The following is a 22,962-nucleotide window of genomic DNA, read 5'->3' as shown; positions in this document are numbered from 1 at the left end:
AAGCAATTCTGGTGGTGCAAATAGTGAAAGTTTGGGTTGTCACCTATTGTTAGCTGAGTAACTTAAATCTGAATTAAAATTGGACCTTTTCTCCTAAAAACTAACACAAAACCCACCCCAAACAACAACAAAAAAAAAATAGAAAGAGAGAGAGGATTGACGAGATTGAGAGAGAGAGAGAGAGAGAGAGAGAGAGAGGAGGTATGAAAACTTACTATTCCCTCATGCAATTGTCATCTCACCCTTGCCAATACTTTACACTTCCAGATTTCAAATTTTCTTCATCATTTGGTCAAGCTAAAATCACTCCAAGCTAAGGCAACCATTGATCATTCTTGCCACCCCTCCCACATGATCCCCTCCTCCACTATAAATAGAGCTCACTCCAAGCTCACTTCCCACAAAAAAAACAACTAGCCTTCTAGTGCTAACTTGAGATAAAATTTGAGAGTTTGGTGAGGTTTTGTGTTGGAAGAAATGGAGTCTTTCCCTTGATGATTTTCGGCAGCCTCTTGGAGAAGAAGAGAAGGAAAAAAAAATTAAGACTACCTTGTCCCTAAAAGTCACACGAAATTAAGGTATGGAGAGGGAGGGAATTGTTTGTTTTCATTTTGATGTTGCTACATGGTTTGGGTTGTGATGGTTCTTGAAGAACCTCTTGTTGCTTGTTCTTGATTGAATGCTACTTTGAATTCATTGTATGGTAGTACTCTAAATGTTTGAATATAAGATGATTACTTCCTTTCTTATATGTGCATGCAATGTTGTTAGTTTGATTCACCAAATGCATTAAAATATGATTTTAAGGATTTATTGAGTTGCTGCCATTTTTTTTGTAACATGAAATGGTGATTGTTTGGTGCTGGACAAAAATAGAATGCATGTTAAAAATGGGCCTTGGCCTGTCCAAAAAGAAGAGATAAAATAAAATAAGTCTTTTTCTATATCCACTCCTCCTTTTTAAAAGTACACTTCCCTTACAATCATAAATATTCACTATACTCCAAATACCCCTATATCATCTTTTCAAGAAAGTACATTCCAGAATGATGATGTTTAAATTTTTGTATTTTGAAAAATATTTTCATGAATACAAAAACTTGAACATCATTCCAAAATATTCTTTCTAGAATACATAATAATAGGTTCCAAAAAGTACTTTTCAAAATATTGTTTTAGTTTTTGTATTCTGAAAAGTACTTTCCTAAAGCCAAAAAAATTCCAAAAATGTACTTTCTGAAAATTCAATAAAAAAACATGTTGCATCCATTCCAAAATCCAAAAATACAATAATTTCAATAAAGTGGCAACAACAAAACCATTCTAATGTGTCTATACCCCCTGCTGAATCTCTAACCAAATTACACAACATGTGCAAATTATGTATGAAGATCCGAAGCTTATAAGCACTGTTCATAATTTGTCGCAAGAGAATAAAGCTATTGGATCAATAAAAGCAAGAAAGTGAGGGAGAAAGGAATGCTTTGTTGTCATGGAAGTAACAAATGGAGTGAAAGAGATGAGATGTTCTAATGAAAGAGAGAGGAATGTTTACCATGGAAGGAGTGTATTGTCGGAGGGGAAGTGTGTAACCCTGTGAGGGAAAGAAGATGATTTGAAAGAAGAAGGTTATTTAAGTTATTTGTGTTTAAAAAGAAGGGGGTATACTTAGAGAAAAGGGAGTGAATATAGCTTTGTGTAATAAAGATTCCATTTGGAAAAATATTGGAAGGGTGTTATAATCATGTTCTTATAAAGAAAAAGAACAAGAAAATCTCAGCATTTTTTTTAGATAATGAATTAATGTAATGATAATGATAAGAAAAGACAACCGGCAATATATCTCCCTTGCACTCAAAGCTTTGTCCAATCAAATTCAGTGACTCGACCGACCGACAGTGTGTAAATAGAAGAAGACAAAAAGATTGTCAGGACAAAGAAAAGAAAAGAAAAAGGGAAAACACTATCAGCATTTCATAAACTATCCATTCTAAATTCAGCCAAAAAAAATCCATTCTAAATGAATTTAATTTTTTTACACTACCAACTAATTAAAAATATAGATGTTTTATATATTAATTAATGTAAAAATAAATAAATTTGTTATAAAAATACATAATTTATTAGTTTATGATTAGACTGATAAAATAATTTTATATTGTAATTCAATTACAAATTAAAATAATTATTATAAAAATTAATAAAATTATTTATCATCGGATGCTTAACCTGTTTTCTTAAAATAAAATAAAATATAGTAGTCTATAACTTTATATATCAATGATAAGAAAATAATTTATACAATATTTTACTCCTTCTGATTTAAATATACAAAAATAGCATTTTATTGATGTTAACAAAATTTTAATTAATTTTATCTTATTGATATTATTTTTAAAATACTTTTTATTTAGTTAAAATTTTAATTTCAATAACTCATTTTTATTCTTAATATTAAATTCTAACAAGAATAAGTTGAGAAAAAAAATTAATTTTTAATTAAAATTGATATATGAGTGAATTAGTTTAAACTTATTTAAAAAAATACTTATTTTAATAAAATAAGTAATTTTATGTTTTTAATGTATTTATTTAAATTATTTCTGCTTAAAAATTTATTTTTACTTATTTTAAAAACAAATAATATCTACTTATTAAAAAGTGTTTTTTTAAATATTTATTTTAAAATTATTTATTTAAGTTTAGGCAAACCAATCCATAATTAATTATGATTAAGTAAATTTCTTATTTAACGTTTTTTTTAATATATTTGAGAACAGGGAGTAATTCAATTTCAACAAATTTGTTGACTTGTACTTGTGTGAGTTTTGGATATATCAAGATTTCATTGTTGGATTGACGCGCTAGTAACGAGTAAACTTCGTGTACCCAGTAACAGGGTAACTCGACTCTATTGAGTGATGAACAATCGCTTCTCCATCTTGAACTAGACTTTCCAACTTGCGAAGAAAACCAAAGTTTCGTTTGGTCGAAAACGCACGCGGTTTGACCCACTTTCACCTTCACCAAGAAGTGGTTTCATCACTTGGTGGTTACACACCACACCACTGTGAAGCGTGAATATGAACGTTCCTTTTAGCCTCTCTTTCATTTACCCTTTTCCATATACCGCATAAAAAACGTTCCTTTTAGCCTTCTTTGTTCCTAGTTTTTATTTTTAAGGGAGTGGTGCTGAAACTACCAAGAGGGTAGCCAGAAATTAAAATGGCACATTTGCAAGAAATAGATCGAGTCAAGAATGAAGTTATACGTTTAGAGCGCGAATCTGTCATTCCCATTCTGAAGCCTAGGCTCATAATGACACTGGCCAATCTTATTGGTACTGTTTTTGTTTGAATCTTTTTTGCTCCAATTTGGCACCTGAAATTGGTCTCTATGTTGTTGTTTTGGTAGTTATAAAAAACATGTTTGGGGAGTGTTGCACTCTATTGTGCTCTGATTGCCCTTGGAATTGAGGAGTATTGTTGGGGGGTGGGAGTGGAAATCAGTGTTGTTTTTCCCCTTTTAAAAACAAATTTGGGATGCAATTCACTGATATTTCTGGAACCTTTATGTAATTTAGTTTTTGAGTGCTGTTATGGAGTTCAGATTTTGTATATATATTTTAATTTAGATGAAGAAATTTGGCTAATTTTTTCCCCTTCAATGTTATTATATTCCGTGGTATGAAATTTTGGGTATTATATGCAGAACATAGTTCTGACCGGGCTGAGTTCTTGAAGCTCTCCAAGAGAATAGAGTACACAATTCGAGCTTGGTACCTTCTACAGTTTGAGGACTTGATGGTATCATCTATTTCTTGATTTTTCTGACATAATCATAGTTACCTTTAGGTTATTGTGGAGCTTGATTCCTTTAAACTTTCAGCAACTTTACTCCCTCTTTGATCCTGTACACGGGGCACAAAAGTTGGAACAGCAGAAGTTATCTTCCGAAGAAATTGATGTGCTTGAACAGAATTTCTTGACATACCTATTTCAGGTGCCATCTCTACTTCATGCATTCAAGTGTCAATATTTTGGGGATATTATTAGTATAATATAGACTTGAAAATGAAAACCCAAAGATTATGGTGCTGGCCTGCCACCACTTTAGTCCTTCAAAGACTTCTACATTAATCCTTCAAAGATTATGTCACCAAATTAGTCCCTTAAAAAAGACTAACATCTTACATTAATCCTTCAAAGATTATGTCACCAAATTAGTTCCTCAAAGATCTAAAAAATGTCACCACATTTATTTTTATGAAGTACTAAAGTGGTGGCACCAAATGGATAAATTTGGTAGTTGTTAGGAATCTTTTGAGGGATTAGTTTGTGACAAATCTTTGGAAGACCAGTGTGGTGGCACTCTAATCTTTGAAGAACCTAGTAGATTTGGTCCAATATAAAGTAATCTATGGTATTGATGAGGGATGAGGCAGTATAGGGATTGCAACTACAGAGTCTTGAGTTCACTTGTATTATTTGGATGACAGAAAGAAAAGTAAAATGGCAACTTTTTAACATAGAGTAACAATGTTAAAAGTTTGTTGTAGAGTACACACTGTAGGGTTGTTAAAGGGCAAGGCTAAAGACATGGGCTTTAGCTTAAGGTAATCAGGACAGATCTCATTTTCAAAAACTATATCCAAAACAAGGAAGAGGTATTTGGTAAATAAAACTTACACGAGTTAGGGGTGGAAAGAATGAAAGTATCACTACATAAGTACATGCATCTTTTAAATATTTTTTCTCATGTTATCTGAAGATTCTTCAATCCTTTATGTAGGTCATGGAAAAGAGCAACTTCAAGATAGTGACGGATGATGAGATTGATGTTGCACATTCAGGCCAGTATCTTCTAAATCTTCCCATAACGGTTGATGAATCTAAGGTTTGTGCATAATGGCATATGGTACTTGAGATGCTTGATTTTGCTGCTAATAGTTGCTGATGTGTGTATTTTTGCTGATGAAGCTTGACAAGATACTTCTGAAGAAATATTTTGAAGAGCATCATCATGATGACCTTCCTGATTTTTCTGATAAGGTATGGCTTTGAATCAAGTGTAGGAGGTACTTATCCATGAAGTCTTTATTCCAATGTCTGTTGGCTCCCCGCCACCTTTTTTAGTTATTGAAGCATCCTTCCAGATTTGTTATTGGAAATCAGAATCTTTGTTGCATTAATTCACAAAATATTCATTTCAGGAGATAGACTTTTCTTATTTAAAATTAAACATTGTGGAGAGGGCTTGATGATGCCTTGATACTTGTTCTAGTTCTATATGCTTCTTTCTTGAATGTTGTTGAACTGATCTTCTAGAATTATAAGATTGTCTTCTAAATTTTTAATATTTTAATATCCTTTTTTTACAATGACGGACATACTACATGCTGTCTGAAGTCCAAACCTCTCACCACCAGCCCACTCCAAGTGGCTTAGAATACTTTATATTGAAATATTGGTAGTCCATCCTTGTTGGAGAAACAGAATCTTTAAAACATTGATGAAGTTGCACTGAGTTTTGGCAGCAGATCATGAGTCACATTGATTGATGTAGAGCTGTCAAAATTGGCCTGGTCCGATGGCCCTCCAGGCCGGGCTGTATAAAAGTTCCCCTTGGCCTGACATTTTTAAAATTTTGTTCCTTTTAAAATTAGTACAAATTTAAACAAAAAAAATAAATAGGCCAATTTGGCCCGGCCAAATGGGCCAGGCTGGGCCACAAAAGCATGGCCTATGAGATATTCAGGCCAGGCTGTTTTCACCATTTGACCCGACTGGCCAGGCCGGACTGGCCCATTTGACAGCTCTAGATTGATGTAGTAGACTGTTGGTTGTCATTCAATATTGTGATGTTAAAGTGTTAACTGAAGACCAGAAGTTTCTAGATTAAGAAGGTCCATTGTGTTTGTAGACCTCAAGTAGATATTATTTGGCTTTTGTTACTTGTTTGATGCTGAACTGTAGTTGATCTTTCCCTCTCTCTCACACACACACACACACACTGTTGTACACTCACGGCGGAGGCTGGTTCACAATTATTACTTTAATTGGTTGCATTAGATTGGAAAAAAATGTAATTCCTCAAAACAAGTGAGCTGAACCTGCAAATACAAACGCCGAGCTAAAGATTGTAGTTTTGTTCCTTGAGCTTATTATGTTTGTGAAATGGAAAGCTAATAAATCATATTATTTTAGTATGTTATCTTTCGGCGTGGCATTGGAATTGATCGAACAGCTGACTACTTTGTGATGGAGAAAGTGGACATGCTTATTGGACGCTTTTGGGCATATCTATTGAGAGTAACTAGGTAAGCAAACTCAGTCTGGAAAATTTAGTACTTGATGCTAATGAATAATCCATTATGAGAAGTCATGATATTGATTAATATATTAACTTGTCTCAGCAAGAGATGTAAAAGGCCAATGTAAAATAATAAATTGTTTCCATGGATTATAGTCAAAAAGTCTTTTTATTCTACTCAATGTGGGTTTCCTAATAGCTTCAATTATGTTTGATTCTCCTTTAAACATTGGTTGCATGAATTCCAATGCATCTAAGTGGAGAAGTAATAAGGGGCTTGCTTTGGCAAAATTACGTCAGAAGGGTTTCCAATGGTAACCCAAACAGACAATTCATCTGTGCAGTGAAAGGCCATATTTTTTAATCTATACATGTGAATGTACCAGAGTATACACAGCATGCTTCTTAGGCTTTTCTTTTCTTTTCTTCACAGAAACCTTTTAAAGTTGTACTGCTTGCAGGTTGGAAAAGCTTCTATCCAGAAGGTTAAAAAGGCGCAATAAGAAAGATCCAAAGAAGGACAATGAAATTAACTCTGAAGCAGATGGGCAGGACCTTTATGTTGAACGGATACGTCTTGAAAGTATGCAACTAAGGTCGTAAAGTGCTTCTCTCTCTCTGCATTGTTCTTGCTGCTACTACTATATTTCTTGTTATCTTATCTTCTTTCTGGATGAGGATCAGTGCCTTTATATAATAGTATCACTTGTAATAGATGCTTATCTGATGAATTTCTTCATGTAAGATTGACAATTATCTGGAAGTTGAATGTTATTGCTTCTGGTAATCTAGATTTGTGTAAATCCTGATTGTTGGCAGCTTCCATTCAACTGAAGATTTAAAATTCTCATTGTATATGCTCTGTGCTACATAAAATTTTGGTATGGTATGCTCATTACTCTGGAATTACAATCATCAAAGTAGTACAACCTCAATAGAAGTTAAGGTCATGAAACAACTATCTCAAAACCTTAAAGTTATTAGGTAAAGAGTAAGGACTCATGAATGGTTTTATATTATATTTGTAAAATGTCCCTTAACTTGAGAGCCCTTTGGCGTTTGGCTTTGTATTATCAATAATGCACAGGTCAACCTACCTTGCTGAAATTCAACTTTTTATTAGAAGAACGAGGACAGTGAAGATTGAACTCTAGATCACGTGAACTTTGAGACTTGGATACTTTGTCCTGAACTAACTATCCTAAAAACTTGTTAAGTGACTGAACTATCTTAAAAACTGAAGTTGTTAGGTGAAGTCACATGAATGATTTTATTATTACATCTCTAACCATTAACAATGAACATTTCCAAGATAGTAGTCAACCTGGATTGAGGTTTTTGGTCTTCCTTAAGCTTAAGTATATGAGCATGGAGAATTCTATTGTGATAAAATCTTTAACTTAATTATATATAGAAATTTTAGTACATCTACTGATTTGTATTTGAAGCACATGATGTTTGTTTCTCACCAAAAATGCTATGCTCATGATCTATGTTGCATAAATTTTTGATTGTGTGATGATCTGGTCACTCACTCATGTGATGATTTATGCAATTTCCAGTTTCCGTAATTTGCTGGGCAAGACCTTAATCCAAGAACCAACATTTGATAGGATAATTGTTGTCTACAGGTAGATCTTCCTTATATCTCAAACTTCTGTTGAAATTTTGAAATCTAAGAAGCAAACTATTTTTCAGGGGAGCCAGAAACAAATCAAAAGAAGAACGAGGAATATATGTGAAGCATTTCAAAAACATTCCAATGGCCGATATGGAAATAGTTCTTGTGAGTTACCTCATTTGTGAAGCTTTTAAAGGACATTCCAATTTTTATTACTAACTTTCCCCCTAACAAATACAAGTAATAACCTTGGTCAAGAACTTGTTACTTGGCAGCCAGAAAAGAAAAACCCTGGATTAACTCCAATGGATTGGGTCAAGTTTCTTGGATCAGCTGTAGTTGGTCTGGTTAGTCTTTTGACCTCAATTTAGTGTTTCTGTTTTTGTGTTATTGTTTTTCTTCTTCCTGAACAAATGCATCTAATGTTCTTCACAGGTTGCTGTAGTTAGTTCACTTGAAATGCCTTCAGCTGATTGGTGGGTCATCATTGCTGTTGTCTCCACAGTAATTGGTTATATTGCTAAGACTTACTTCACGTAAGTATGTTGATTGTTTCCTATCATTGCAAATATATGCTATGCAATGATTATTGTGAAAATTACCTGCATATGGCTCTGAAACTTGATCTATTCTTTATGAACAGTAATTTAAAGAAATCTCTCCACTCGGTGACTTATTAAATTGTTGTCTTTTCATTAAATCATTCTACTTTTTCTATCTATTCTTGGTTGGACTAGCCATTATTCAATAGTCATGTTGCTTATTGAATCTTTTTCACATTATCATTGCCGCATCCTACTAGTTTGTGATGTATAGAAGTAAATGCATTTGAAAAAGATTTTTAACCCTAGTTGCCTCTAATTTCTTTTCCCTATAGGTTCCAGCAAAACATGGCTCAGTACCAAAATTTGATTACGCAGTCAATGTATGACAAACAACTTGACAGTGGAAAGGGTACGCTTCTTCATTTGTGTGATGATGTCATTCAACAGGAAGTAAGTGCCAGCTTGATGCATTCTGTGTCTTTGTTTTTTGTCTTCAAATCAAATCAGTATATTGATAATTTTTGTTAATGTTTTTAGAATTGTTTAGAAAGTAGGATAGGGCTGGCTGTTCTAATGGTGCCTGAAACTGGCCAGCTTTTTTCTGCCCAACCCTTACTCTATCTTGCTTTGGTTTGACTCTGGCTGATCTGGGTTGTTGTTGAACTCTTGTTTCTTCAATCTGTTTCTATGTCTGTGTGGTGGGTGCTTACTGGTTTGTTTTTGCTTCAGTAATTGCTGGTTAGTCCATATAATTGTGCTCTGTTTTGGTGTTTTTCCTCATAGTATAGTATACTATACACCTTCCAATTGGGCAGCTTGGCTGGCTTGTGAACTAATGGGTTTGTCTCTTAGTGGTTCCCATTTCTTTTAGTATGACAAAGGTTTTGTAACAATCTTTTTCTTTACATTTGTTATTAACTTATTATTAATTGTATAACCAGATACTTGATATCTTGGTATGTGTTCGTCAATCTTGAGGAACATTGGAGTAGAGATTGTTATAATATTGGATATTAAAATTTATCACCTGATGTCTTTGTATTTCATTTATGATGTTTGCAATTCACCAAAATTTGGGTGTGCGTGTGAGAGAGAGAGGACCAATTTTTCTTGTCTGTTGTATGACACACACTGCTACACTACCTAAGAATCCAGCACATACAATAATTTTAATTATTCAAGCTGTTGAATTTTAGCAACTGTGTGATCAAGTATCCTCTGCTAAAGAAGTATTATATGTTTGCATATCAGGATGGAATATTAAACAGTATTGGATTAGTTTGATGACAATCTTTCAATTTGATAGGTGGATTTTGTGAGAAATTCTCTAACTGTGTGCATGCATGTGTGTGTATATCTTAGGTTTTGTAAAATTCTTGTTTAAACACTTCTTTTAACAAGTATATGCCTATGTTTTCTCACGGGAGGAAAACATGATCCTATTTGTAAGCAAGCTTAATCATATATTGGCTCTGATTTCTCCCCAATGTACATATATTCTTTTAGAAATATAATGTTCAAAAGATGAACTTTGAAATTTTCAAAACCATATTTGATACTTGAAAGTATTGAAACCCATCATTTACTGCACTGTTGTCTTATATGGACAGAAATAAAGGTTGAAAGCCTGAAGAATCTAACTTTCCCAACTACTGTAAACAATCCTCCTCTCAATGCTCCCATACAGAGTGAAAAATATAGTGTGATACTGTTTGGCAGACAAGCAAACAAATACGTTGACTTTTTATCTCGCAAATGCTCCTCAATTTGTGTCTCATTTTTTAAAAGTCTAATGGTTTAGTAAATAAAAGTTTGAAGATTTTGAAAATGCATCTACTACTTAAATAGTATCAGAAATGTGTCTATTTCTGAAGTGTGTATTTGATTACTTAATTTTGTTGCATCAGCTGTTATTTGGGCCTTAGGATTATGCTACTTTATATGTGATAATCAAGTGTACTGGCAAGCCTGTAACCTTTTAAGACTGAAATGAGTGATTAGATTGTTGGAAGATCATTTTGTAGACTCTAGTTGCTACTTGCTACTACTACCAGTTTTGGCTCACATTTCATTTTTAAGTATGTAACTATTCACCAGCCGAACATTTTCTAATGGCTACCAATCTTTAACTCTTTAATGTGTAGGTCAAAGAGGTTATAATTTCATTCTTTATTCTGATGGAACAGGGCAAAGCTACAAGACAGGTATATCCATGAGCATAAGTTTTTAGAAACTTATTTTGCTGTTCTCTATGCCATCTTTCTTATTTAGAAATTCTATTTTGTACTTAGAAAAACAAGGTTTCTATCATCATCATCATCATCATTATCTAAGCACTTATATTAGCTGTTTGATTATATGGATCAGGATCTTGATCAATGGTGTGAGGAACTAATCAAAGAAGAGTTTGATGAGGAATGTAATTTTGATGTGGATGATGCTGTTGAGAAATTAGAGAAATTAGGAATTGTTACTCGGGTGAGATTCCTTAAACTATCCCCATTCTAATCTTCGGTGATTATATCTATGTATATAATACTACCTCTCTTTAAAGGAAAACTTTTTTATTATTATTTCAATTTCTTCTTACAACAACAACGCCTTATCCCACTAGGTGGGGTCGGCTACATGGATCAACTTCCGCCATAATGTTCTATCAAGTACCATACTTCTATCCAAATCATTAAGTTCGAGATCCTTTTTGATAATCTCTCTTATAGTCTTTTTGGGTCTTCCTCTGCCTCGAATTGTTTGTCTTCTCTCCATCTGGTCTACTCTCCTCACTACAGAGTCTACCGGTCTTCTCTCTACATGCCCAAACCACCTAAGTCTATTTTCCACCATCTTCTCTACAATAGGCGCTACTCCAACCCTCTTTCTAATAGTTTCGTTTCTAATTTTATCCTGTCGAGTCTTACCACACATCCACCGCAACATCCTCATCTCCGCGACACCTACTTTGTTCTCATGTTGGCTCTTGACCGCCCAACATTCTGTTCCGTACAAAATCGCCGGTCTTACCGCAGTCCGATAAAACATTCTATTTCAATTTCTTCTTATCTCTCTATATCTCACACTCTCTTTTATCTCTCTACAATTACATTTTAAAGTGAGATGAGTGTGTTAACTGTACTAGGAAATTTTGATAATATTTCTTTAAAATAAAAAAGCAAATGGTAAAGATCATGTGGTTCCTTTATAGCGGTGTAGATAAACCTTTGTCAAATGTGTCGTCTGGATGTAATTGAAAAAATAATAGTTGAGTTTTGTTTTCAATTCGGGATTCATTCTTGAACACAGTGATTATCATTTTACAGAGTTTAATATATATTTCCAGGCCGAATGAGAGCATCAACTAAAATTAGAACTTGTGGATTTTATTTTCTTGGTTTGCTTTGTATATCTTCAGTATGATTATCAGAAGAATATTTTCAATCAGTGTGACCCCCTTAAGAAAATTTTCTCGGAAGATTTCGATTTCTGTTGTTGACTGGAAGCTTATCTTGGAATTCAGGATTCTGTTGGTCGATATCAATGTGTCGGGCTAAAACGGGCAAATGAAATCATTGGCACCACCACTGAAGAGCTTGTCCTTAAGGCAAAACAGGGAAGCATGACTTCTTGATGGTGTTTTCAAAACGTGCTTATCTGTCTCATGTACATGTAGTGTTGGTTGATAATGACAATCCTGAAATTGCCTAAGGTTAGAATTTTCCTTTACACAATCCTAGATTGATGTCCCATCTCTTAGATGGAAGTTAGTTTCTGCTTTCTGTATACAGTCTTCTGTATTTTTCATGTAAGTCTATGTCAATGTGTTCTCTATATTTTATTCTTTTTTTCAGTAGTTTGTGTTAATAAAACCTAGTCCCTGATTCTATAGCACACTCTATTACAATGCTTGGACTAGTTCATTATTTTCAAGCTTTTACGTGTAATTGTGTAATTACCACTGAATGTTGTGTTACCTCAACATTGATTAAATGTTGAATCAGTTGTGGGTCAGCATGGCCAAGACAGGTGTTCTTCACTCATACATGTTATGATGTTTTGCCTGTCTTATAAGCTATAATTGATGGCAACAACTAATAAGCACTTGTATTGTTTCAACTTTTTCTGTCACAATTTTAGTTAACCATCATTGATTGTGGATTTTAAAAACATGAGAAGTTCTTTCAAAATTGAGGATGTTAATATATGTGGTTTAATTATTTATTATTAAAATAAATATTTGTAAAAATGGTTTTATGTAACAATTTTAAGGCATTGTACATAGATCACTTACTCTGTATTATAAATAATATGAATTTTTGGATGAAAGTGTTTCTAGGAACAATTCTTAGATGTGTTTTTTAATGAGTGTTTTTAATAGTTATTTTGAAATATTTTTATTTTCATTGAATCATATGTTTTATCCTAACTAATTTTTTTATTCATTTTTGAACGCTTGGTACTGATAACCGATAAGAAAAAATTTAGTTAATGGAGGTGCAGGAAGTATTTTACGGATGCAAGAAGCAATGCCTTGAGTTCGTTGCTGTTGGACTCTGATCTAGTAATTTTTGCTATTTTGGGCTCTAGTAAGTCGTGGTTGCGTTTTAGGGATTACTTTTCTAATCTCCTTTTTGTTTCTTTAGCACTCGTATTTTTTAAACTAGTTTTCGAAATTATTTAACATTTTATAAATTAACTTCTGGAATAAAGGGAGGGCACTTAAAAAAAATGCAGATATGAATAGTTGGGCCCTTTTGTGTTTTTCATCTCATAAGCTGGGGAATTGGGAGATGCTAGGTGCACCCAGCATTATTGCTGGTGCATTCAGCATTTTAAGTGAATGAGCGAAAATACTCTTCACTTAAGTTGATTCGTATGAGTCATATGAATCAAGTTGATCCGTATGAGTCATACGAATCAAGTTGATCCATGAGTCATACGGATCGTGTTGATCCATATGAGTCATATAGATGAACTTAATCCGTATGATTTATATGGATTAACTTGATCAGTATGTTTAAATTATACTTACAGATCAAGTTTATCCGTACAAATTATACGGATCAACCACGAACTCGCGTACCTTTGACATAGGATAATTTTGAAATTAACAAAAAATGCTGGGTGCACAATCAATAGAGTTGGTGCACCTAACATCACCCTGAGAAATTTTCTGCATTGCAGATTTTGATGAAAGAACTTTTTGCAATTAATCAGATGTGGTATAAAAGTACCAAATAAGTAAGAGGAAGATAGGTAATATATATACAACTAATAAAACACAATTACGCATAATAAGCATTAAAGTATATATCAAGAAATTAGTAGGGATTTACGATATCTCAAGTACTTTATGATCATGGACCAACTGATGTTTGATTATTTCAGTTTAACTAAAGGTCATGGATTTGAGTTTAACAAATATAATCGTCTCTAATGAAGGATGCTTGTGCTTTAGACAAAAAAAAAAGAAATACTTTAAATAATATTTGAATGCTTCATATGGTATTTAGGAACATAATAAACTTTCACGATGTAGCTACCATGGATCAGACGGGAAAATTTCTACATGACATTATGGGAGAAATGCACAGTTTTTATAATTTTATTTTGTGAAATGAATTTTAAAAATAAGAAAATAAAAATAAAATCAAATATCTCTCGAGTCTCTCGTACTTATGACAGCCTTTTATTACCCGATGAATACGCAATCATGTCTTTGACAACACTGTCATTTTTTTTATTACTCAGTTAATGATATTTTACTTGATAGGGTGTAGTATAAAGTAATTCAATTATAACACAAATTATCGAGTGAAACGATAGGTACAGAAATATGACTATGAGCAATGGAGCACAAAACGATATTGAACTAAAACTGAGTTATTTCCTGAAAATGGCTTCAAATATTGATAATAAGGTCATAAGGTTATTATTGATTACTAATTACAAGTTACAAACTAAGGCTAGGTAGGGACTATAATCTAAGTGCTAGACTATGGAAAGTTTTAAAGAATCTAAGAACTCTTTGAAAAAGTAGTATAGAATAGAGTAGATGTTTCCTGCTAGTAGTATAGAGTATTTAAGACCTCCAAGTTACTGGGACCTTAAAAGACTAATGGTAACCATTCCTTGTATTGCTTAAAATCTACACTATTGTGATTGTGCCATGTGTCTTTGATGTTAATTGATTCATTTCCCTCCATTATGCACATCCTCTATTTTCAGATATTGGTCTTGTGTTCCAAGATCAAGTTTATACTTTACACTTATGAGGGAATGCTGAAGATAATTGCCCCACTCCTCAAACATTAGGTACTCAAGCAGAATTAATTGTATTTTTCTTCTATAAATTCGTGCACCTGCCTGTTAACTACATGCTCGAGTAGTCGAGTTCAATTCTTGAATGCTTGTCATGGTTAGTATTGTAGCTAGGCAACGTTTTTAATCGTTTCAAAGGAATTTTAATACTTTTACTGCACAGTATTTCATTTAAATAATAAAAAAACATGGTGTTTTGATAGTAGAAATTTCATTTCAATTGAGAAAATTCATTCTCATTTTAACTATATTTTGTTTTGTTTTCACCAATGATATCTTCAATCGGTGGTCAAAGATTGATTATTTTTTAGATATATAAATTATCGAAGTAGGTTTTATCTTTTTTAACAAAGTCTTTTTAATTCATATGTTCAAGAATCAAACTTCTCATAACATTCTTAAAGAACTCAACTATGTACTGTTGAACATTGTTTGTATAGAAAATAATTTGAATATGTAATTAAATTATTTAATAGTTTTTAACCTTATTATTATTCAATCACAAATAATAAGTTTATTTATTTTTATAGTAGCTACCTCAAAAATAATATTTATTATAATTTATAATTTGTTAAAAATGTATAAATTTCTATACTAACCATACATAAAAATTAAACTCTTACCTTATTAGTTATTTTTTGTCAGATAATCTTGATATGTTCATGGTTAAGATAATATTGGTAATAATAATATACATATTATGCTAATTTTTTTAGACATATTATGGTAACTTCAATATTACTATGAAACTAACTTTTGGTGCTCTTTTATCACGAATTTCTTCTAAAATGAAGGGTAGTAACTTCAATACTACCCTTTTTTCGACTTTGTCCCATTATTTGGTTTTGAGTCTTTTGACACTTAGTAGTCTCGACGTGTCACGCATCTCCACACTATTTAAACCACTATTTTTTTGACAGTACTATTTAGACCACTATTGTGAAGCCTTTTTTAACACATCACTTGATGATCTTGAATCAGCAGGTGCTGTTGAATACATCGTATTTACTGGACATAGTGCAGCCATATGCAGAATTCGATTCTACTTTGTTTGGGCCATCAAATTCTCCCTTGCAGATAGACTATTCCTCAACTTATAACAGTAATGCCCTTATAAGATAAAATAATTTTACAATCATTCATCATAAATTATTATTGATATAAATTTAATTTCTTTTAACAAAAGTCAAGAATTTTTTTTTTTTTTTTTATAAAAGTCAAGAAACTTATTATACACAACGAAATCATATAAATTATTATTGATATAAATTTAATTTTTTTTATAAAAATCAAAAAACTTATTATACATAACGAATTCAAGATTATACTTGAATGACAGTGTAAAATTATTTTTCATTATAAGTGCATAATCTTTTTTCTGGTCAACTTAATAGAATATAAGAATCATTGTTGAAGAGATGACATAGTAAGATTATTCATTCATCTGAGAGTCATCAAAATTTGTCCACTAATTGTGACATTTTCTCCAAATTTTCGGCCACATTTGCAAGTTGCATTTTCCTTCTAGTTCCTATGGTCCGTATAAAGTTGCCTGCAGTGATGAGTGAACAATAAACAATTCCATTCGTAGTATGTGGTGTATTGATTTGATAACAATACCATCAGAAAGTCTTTGACTTGGTTGATTTTATTTTCATAGAACAAGCTACAAATTAACACGGATACACTAGAAATAATGATCATAACCATTGCATAAATTCTAAGATACTAATATCTTTCTGCGAATTAGATATTCAAACCATTCCAAGGCTTAAAAAAAAAGAACAAGGCAGTAACATCTTTTCACTTCAGTCATCTGTGAAAGCAAAAATAATAGAGTTGGAAAATTGTTTTTCTGCCTACTTTCTATTTACATGTTGGAACAAAAAAAAATCCTAATAGGTTTTAAATCATGACGAATGACTATATATATTTACACCTTTGGGCAGATTTTGACAGAGAAGTGACTTGCACTTTTGGAATTTCTCTGAAGAATGATGACAATTGTTTCGTCCCTATGCCATTAAATAACTTTGGATCTTCTAGAGGTCCCATACAGTCAAGTAAGGAAACCATACAAAATGTCAAAAAAATAAAAAATGGCATGCACATATTGCCTCATGATGCAAATGAGATGAAAATGATGGTATTCACAAACATCTGTCAAGCCATTACTTCAGACGTTATGAAAACTGCTAGCACAAAAGTGAAAGGAGGAACATAGGATTTGTAGTAACAGGAACAGCTCATGTGTTTGCCACTGTGATGAGATTGCAAGTGGCATTAAACAACTGATCATGATAAGAGCTTTGCAGTTGCTGAAGCTGCAACATTTTGCAAATCATCTGTCCAACATGTATAAAATTGGAAGTGTCAATAATTGAAGTTTAATATGATCAGTTCATTAAAATATTCACAGTTTGTTCACAATTTATTTGTTTCTCTAATAACTGCAATAAACTGTTAAAATTATTCAACTTATCATGGACCAGCCAACAATCAAACACTGAAATCAGATTTAGGGATTTAGCAGTGGAATAATCAAGACAAACTGTCAAATACTCAAACTTGAGAAGATGCACAAAAAATATAAAACTGTAAAAGTGAGCTTGAGAGATTCAGATCAAACAGGTTGAAGACAGCAACTATTAGCATGAAATTAATAATAAAAAAACACAACAAAAAGAACATGTATCTTAGAGGACATTTGATATCACTGTTATGTAAGATTTCACTGATTCATAATACATAGTGCAGTTAAAGAACGTGAATGGTTATTGTTTCCCAGGAAGTTCCATCTATATATGGATCATATAGAATGATTATTTTTATTTGTATTCCATGCAAACACTAAAAAATTAAATGATTAAAGCAATTTGCAGAAGGATGTTGTATATTAGATTTAGATCCCTCACCTAAGTCAAGTATTTTGATGGAAACCAAAAGCAGCATTCCATTGCTGTTCAGTATGACTTGCAAAAAGTTTTCAACTTTTCAACTGTTTCAATTTCTCAAGAACATGTTTCATTGATGGTCGAATAGAAAGAGTCTCTTCTGTGCATGTTAACGCGAGCTTTAAAAGCCCCAACAATTTTTCCTTAGGCCCTGCTTCCCACAAAGTAGATACAAATAGCTCGGAACAACGCCTTTCTGTCATTAGCAGCTCTGCCCATGGTACAATATTGAATCCATTTCCATACTCAGAAAAAGATGGATCAAGTGACTTTCTTCCAGACATCAATTCTAATAACACTACACCAAAGCTGTAGACATCTGCTTTGTCAGAAACCCTGCAAGTGGTGGCATATTCCGGTGCAACATAACCAAATGTGCCAGCCACATCAGTGGTGGCATGCGTTTCGGATACTTCAAGTAGTCGCGCCAAGCCAAAATCTGACAGGTAGGCATTAAGATCTTCATCAAGTAAGATGTTGCTAGGTTTGATATCCCGGTGAACAATGCGAGGAACACAAGAGTAATGAAGGTAAGCAAGGGCCTCTGCTATGTCTTTTGCTATTTTGTAAATAACTGGCCACTGCACATTTTTCCCTGACCTGTCATGTATGAAGGCTTCAAGGTTCCCACCAGAAAGGTAGTTGTAAATTAAGAACATTTCAGCCTTTCCTACGTAATAGCCAACAAGAGTCACAAGATTTTTGTGTCGAATTCTGCCTAATGTCCTTATTTCTGTTTCAAACTGTTGAATGCCCTGAAATCTACCTATGGACAACCTCTTTATGGCAACAAGAAAACCTGGGGACAGCTCTGCCTTGTACGTTGACCCAAAGCCACCTGTGCCAATTAGATACCGGATGCTGAAATTTCCAGTAGCTGTGACTACAGTGTCATAATTCAATTCAGTTGGAACATCTTGAAAGGTCACTACCTGTCGCCTTCTAATACTGCTAAGACGACCAAATTTACTCCTTCGAGAAAAGATCACCAATACTATTACCAGAAGTGTGCAGAGAGTCACAGAAGCAGACGTGACCACAGCAATAACCATTGTCCTTAATTTCCACCGTTTATGCGTACGCTGGATTTCAAGGGGGAATGGAAGAGAAGCAGGTGAGTCAGAATATGGATCAGGGCAAGAGTGCAGGTGTGCATTTCCTTTATAGGAATCACAAACACTTGGGTGTTGAAGATGAGGAATATGACCAGAAAGATTGTTAAAAGAAACATCCAGTTGAGCAAGATTGGCAAGAGTAGAAAAAGTTAATGGTATTTCCCCGGAAAGGTTGTTGTGATCTAGCAACAGTGTTTCAAGATTTTTGGCATTTGACAAACTCACAGGAATTGTTCCAACTAGAGCATTGCGAGACAGATTTAAAACAGCAAGGGAAGTCAACAGGCCAAGTTGGGAAGGAATTTCCCCGGTTAGATTGTTTCCTCCCAAAAGCATCCATTTCATGTTTTGTAGGTTTCCCAACTGACTAGGCAGTGATCCAGATAGTTTGTTCCCACTTAAATCAAGACGCTGAAGCATCATCAAGTCTCCTATACCAGGTCCAATTGACCCATCAATCTGGTTGTATGCGGCTTCAAAATCTATCAACTTCCGGCACCCCCAAAATGATGCCTGGAAATTCCCACTGGATAGTTGGTTCAGACTCAAGTTAACTGACAATGTCTTGAGGTCATTACAGTTTGAAACTAACTGATACAGTAGAGTTCCATTGAACTTGTTATTATTGAGAGACAGAGTGTAGGAGACATTACGATTTGCACCAGACAGATTATCTCCAAGAGAAAACAAAGGTAAGGATCCACTGAAACTGTTCCAACTGAAATCATGGCTAACAACAACAGTGTTGGTCTCTTCAAAACCAGATCCAATGAGAGCATTCTTTTGAAACCTCCAGACATTAAAACCATTCAACTCTAGGAATGAAGCATCCAGTGCACTTGCACCACAGCTTTCATTCCTAAACCCTTGAAGAGTGCCAGATATATTATTCCTGCTGATATTGAAGTACATCATACAAGGAACCCGAAGCTGCAATGAAGGCAGATACCCCACCAAAATGTTAGAACTCAAGTCCAAGAAACTTAAATTCCTACACATCCCCAAACTCTCTGGAACAACACCGGCAACATAATTCTGCGCCAAATTGAGCACCCTCAGAGAGCACAAATCCGACCAGCCACTAGGCAACCGTCCACCAAGGTTGGCCCTTGGCGCCCACAAAACCCTCAGACTCGAAAGCAGCAACACTTGGTGAGGTATGTTCCCAACAAAGGCATTAAACTCTCCTCTAAACCCATCCTCCAAGCCTCCCTCGTCGCGATCCTCGAACAAATCAGTGAGCACAAGCACAGACAGTTTAACACAATTAGCCAACTCCTTGGGGACCCTTCCAGTGAGGGAGTTTCTAGAAACATCTAGAACTCTAAGTTCAACAATATGGCCAATCTCAGAAGGGATTCTACCCTCCAAGATATTCCCATCAACCAAAAGGGTCCTCAAGTTTCTACATTCCCCAATTTGGGGTGGAATCTCCCCAGTCAAAAAGTTAAGCGACAACCTCAAATGCTTTAAGGAATCACAACTACCATTCACAGGAATCACACCAGAAAACTGATTATTGGATAAATCAACGATTTTTACATTCCCAGAGCCAATAATTTCACTCGGTATCGAACCGGAGAAGGCATTACCGGAGAGGTTAACAACTTGAAGAAAAGTAAAACTCATCTGGGTGGGGATTTTCCCTGAAAAGTTGTTACCTTGAAGCTCAAGAACCTCGAGAAACTGGAGATTCACCAAGGTCACCGGAATCTCACCGGAGAACATGTTTCCGGCGAGGGACAGGACGCGGAGCTCGGACATGTCGCCGACGGAGGGCGATAGCTCGCCGCCGCGGAGGCCGGTCACGTTGAGGACGGTGACTCTGCCGGCGACGCCGCACGCGACGGCGCGCCAGCGGCAGAGATTCGGGGAAGTGCGGTTGGACCAGGCGGCGAGGAGGTTGGAAGGGTCGGAAGAGACGAAGCGTTTGAAGCTGAGAAGGGACAATGCGTCGCGAGGAATAGTGGCATCGAGGGCATTTGCGTCATTTGAAGTGAAGAAGAAGAAGAAGAAGAAGAGGGAATGAAGAAAAAGAAGATCCATGTTTGAGAGTGTTTGTTTGGATGAAAAATGAAAATGAGTTGTGGAAACTACTTTCCTTTTCAAAGATGCAGAGTTTGTGTGGAAACCATGGTGACTGCCGGACAGATCTCGCCGGCGAGGGGGTGTTGCCGGAAAATGGAGGTCCGGCGGTGAGAGTCAGTGAGAGAGAGAGTGAAGGAAAGAGATGTGAGAGTGGCAAAGCAGCGAAATACGTTGAAAAGTTATGTCTCATTTGGAGCGAAAACGGTAACGTTTGTCTCTCTCTATGATTTCCGTAAATAAAAATATGTGCATTTTGTTTTTTCAAAGATAATTTTTTTTTTTATAAAGATAATGTGCCTTTAGTCTTCTCAAATTCGCGTCTTTTCTTTGACTCATAGCATTTCCAAAACGTACAGTTGCTTAATGAGCTGATTAACTTATTGATAAATATTAGTGATTAATCGTTACTTTTTTATTAGAAAATTAAATTTTTTCTTTTTTTCAAGTTGTTTAAAATTAAATAATTTTATTTAACAATTTTTTTATTAGAATTGATGATATGATAATGTGTTGGTTAAGTAAATTGTTTATATAAAAATATTTGTGGTTTATATAAAAAAATAATCTTATTATATGTGACAAAAATGATAATGTAAAAAAAACTTTATATTATTATTATATTTCAATTAAAATGAAAATATAAAAAATGCTTTTTAATCTCAAAATAAACAAACACTTCTAGGTTTATAATTTAGATTTTTTTATTATTGAGTACAGAATATGACTATATTAAAACTATATACTGTAATTTCTGTTGAACAGAGTTTTTTGAAAGATTAAAGAGTTTAATAATGATGTATTGGTATAAAAGTTTTTACACTAGAAGTTACTGTGATTTTAAAATTATTATTATAAACTAGTAAATTTATTATAATAATGATCTTGTGATTGGATCATAATAAAAAAATCTTATCACCATATCCATTAATTATATTATATATACTTACTTTAACATCACGATTTTCTATTGCAGTAGCATATTACTACCACATCTTTCTTGCTTCTCCTTTACCTTCATGCTCCAATCACATGTGAATGTTTCATTGTTTTTTGGTGTTATTAGTATATAAGTTCGCAAAACAATAAACAATTAATGCCAAACCCGTGCCTGCAGCTTTAAACATTATTTTTGGGATTAAAATATTAACCTATGGCTGTTATTTATTTATTTATTGTTGTTCATACTAGCCTATGGCTGTTATTTATTTATTTATTTATTGTTGTTCATAATAGCCTATGGCTGTTGTTGATAGAATTGTGACACACTGACACCCGATAAGAATAAAAATTATGAAGGGCGTTAGCCCTCTTGTCTGAAAGAACAATAATTATGAAGATTCTATGTAGGTTTTAATTGTTTGTTACTATAATTTATAATTTATTTTATATGTACATTTACAAATTATTTCAAATTACTTATAATACTTTAGTTTAATAAATAAATATTTATTTATGTAAATTCAAATTAATGCTTATTTTAAATTAATATAACAAAATATTTTTAAACCTAAAATGAATATAAAAGTACACATTTTCGAGGAATTAAATGTCCCTAATTTACCAATACCTTAATCGTGGAAAGCATATCAACGGTCAAAGAGTCAATACTAGATGATATTGTTGGAGCAACATGATAAAGCTACTATCGATGAGCTAAAATATAATACTATCATTACTATGAACAAATACTTTGTATTTTCAAATTATAATATATTATTATTATTATTAAATAATTAAAATTAACAAATAATAAATATTATACTTAATAATTTAAAATATAAACTAATGTTTGATAATACTTTGCCTGAGAGAAAATAATGCAATGTTGTAAATTTGTAATGTACTAGTATAATATTTGAAAATAAATATATTCGGGTCAAAATTTGGCCACTAATGATTGTTGATGTGCCCCTACTGCTGCTAATCGGGAGGCAAGGGCTATTGATACTAATGAGGAGGTAAGAATTGCAATTGCTGCAATCTTTGAATATCTCAAAGTTCACACTCCCTTT

At 33.6% G+C, this 22,962-nt stretch overlaps 2 protein-coding genes across 3 annotated transcripts; one reads left to right on the top strand and one right to left on the bottom strand.

The window, feature by feature from the left end:
* The first annotated feature begins 2,858 nt into the window (after positions 1-2,858).
* On the top strand, positions 2,859-12,493 carry LOC100813179 (uncharacterized). 2 transcript variants are annotated; one of them, XM_003548803.5, is made up of 15 exons: positions 2,859-3,340; positions 3,712-3,806; positions 3,889-4,002; positions 4,792-4,896; positions 4,980-5,051; positions 6,207-6,319; positions 6,774-6,908; positions 7,875-7,943; positions 8,011-8,098; positions 8,209-8,280; positions 8,369-8,469; positions 8,811-8,928; positions 10,623-10,682; positions 10,846-10,956; positions 11,993-12,493. In XM_003548803.5, the coding sequence occupies exons 1-15, from the start codon at positions 3,226-3,228 to the stop codon at positions 12,101-12,103; spliced, it is 1,479 nt and encodes a 492-aa protein (XP_003548851.1). In that variant the 5' UTR covers positions 2,859-3,225; the 3' UTR covers positions 12,104-12,493. The 2 variants fall into 2 exon arrangements, with proteins under 2 accessions (XP_003548851.1, XP_006598995.1); XM_006598932.4 differs by lacking the exon at positions 10,846-10,956.
* Positions 12,494-16,529: 4,036 nt separating this feature from the next.
* LOC100795047 (LRR receptor-like serine/threonine-protein kinase RPK2) lies at positions 16,530-21,201 on the bottom strand. Its single transcript, XM_003548444.5, has 2 exons — positions 17,709-21,201; positions 16,530-17,138 (listed from the first exon to the last, which is right to left on the bottom strand). The coding sequence occupies exon 1, from the start codon at positions 20,906-20,908 to the stop codon at positions 17,780-17,782; it is 3,129 nt and encodes a 1,042-aa protein (XP_003548492.2). The 5' UTR covers positions 20,909-21,201; the 3' UTR covers positions 16,530-17,138; positions 17,709-17,779.
* Between the last annotated feature and the right edge of the window lie 1,761 nt (positions 21,202-22,962).

Source organism: Glycine max, chromosome 16 (assembly GCF_000004515.6).
Source record: "Glycine max cultivar Williams 82 chromosome 16, Glycine_max_v4.0, whole genome shotgun sequence".
Classification (NCBI taxonomy): domain Eukaryota; kingdom Viridiplantae; phylum Streptophyta; class Magnoliopsida; order Fabales; family Fabaceae; genus Glycine; species Glycine max.
This window is presented reverse-complemented; position numbering and strand designations above follow the sequence as displayed.

Coding starts and splice junctions, on each gene's coding strand:
- LOC100813179 (XM_003548803.5), top strand. CDS start 3,226: ATGGCACATTTGCAAGAAATAGATCGAGTCAAGAATGAAGTTATACGT. Junction 5,052..6,206: donor TTCCTGATTTTTCTGATAAG/GTATGGCTTTGA, acceptor ATATTATTTTAG/TATGTTATCTTTCGGCGTGG. Junction 8,281..8,368: donor GATCAGCTGTAGTTGGTCTG/GTTAGTCTTTTG, acceptor TGTTCTTCACAG/GTTGCTGTAGTTAGTTCACT.
- LOC100795047 (XM_003548444.5), bottom strand. CDS start 20,908: ATGGATCTTCTTTTTCTTCATTCCCTCTTCTTCTTCTTCTTCTTCTTC.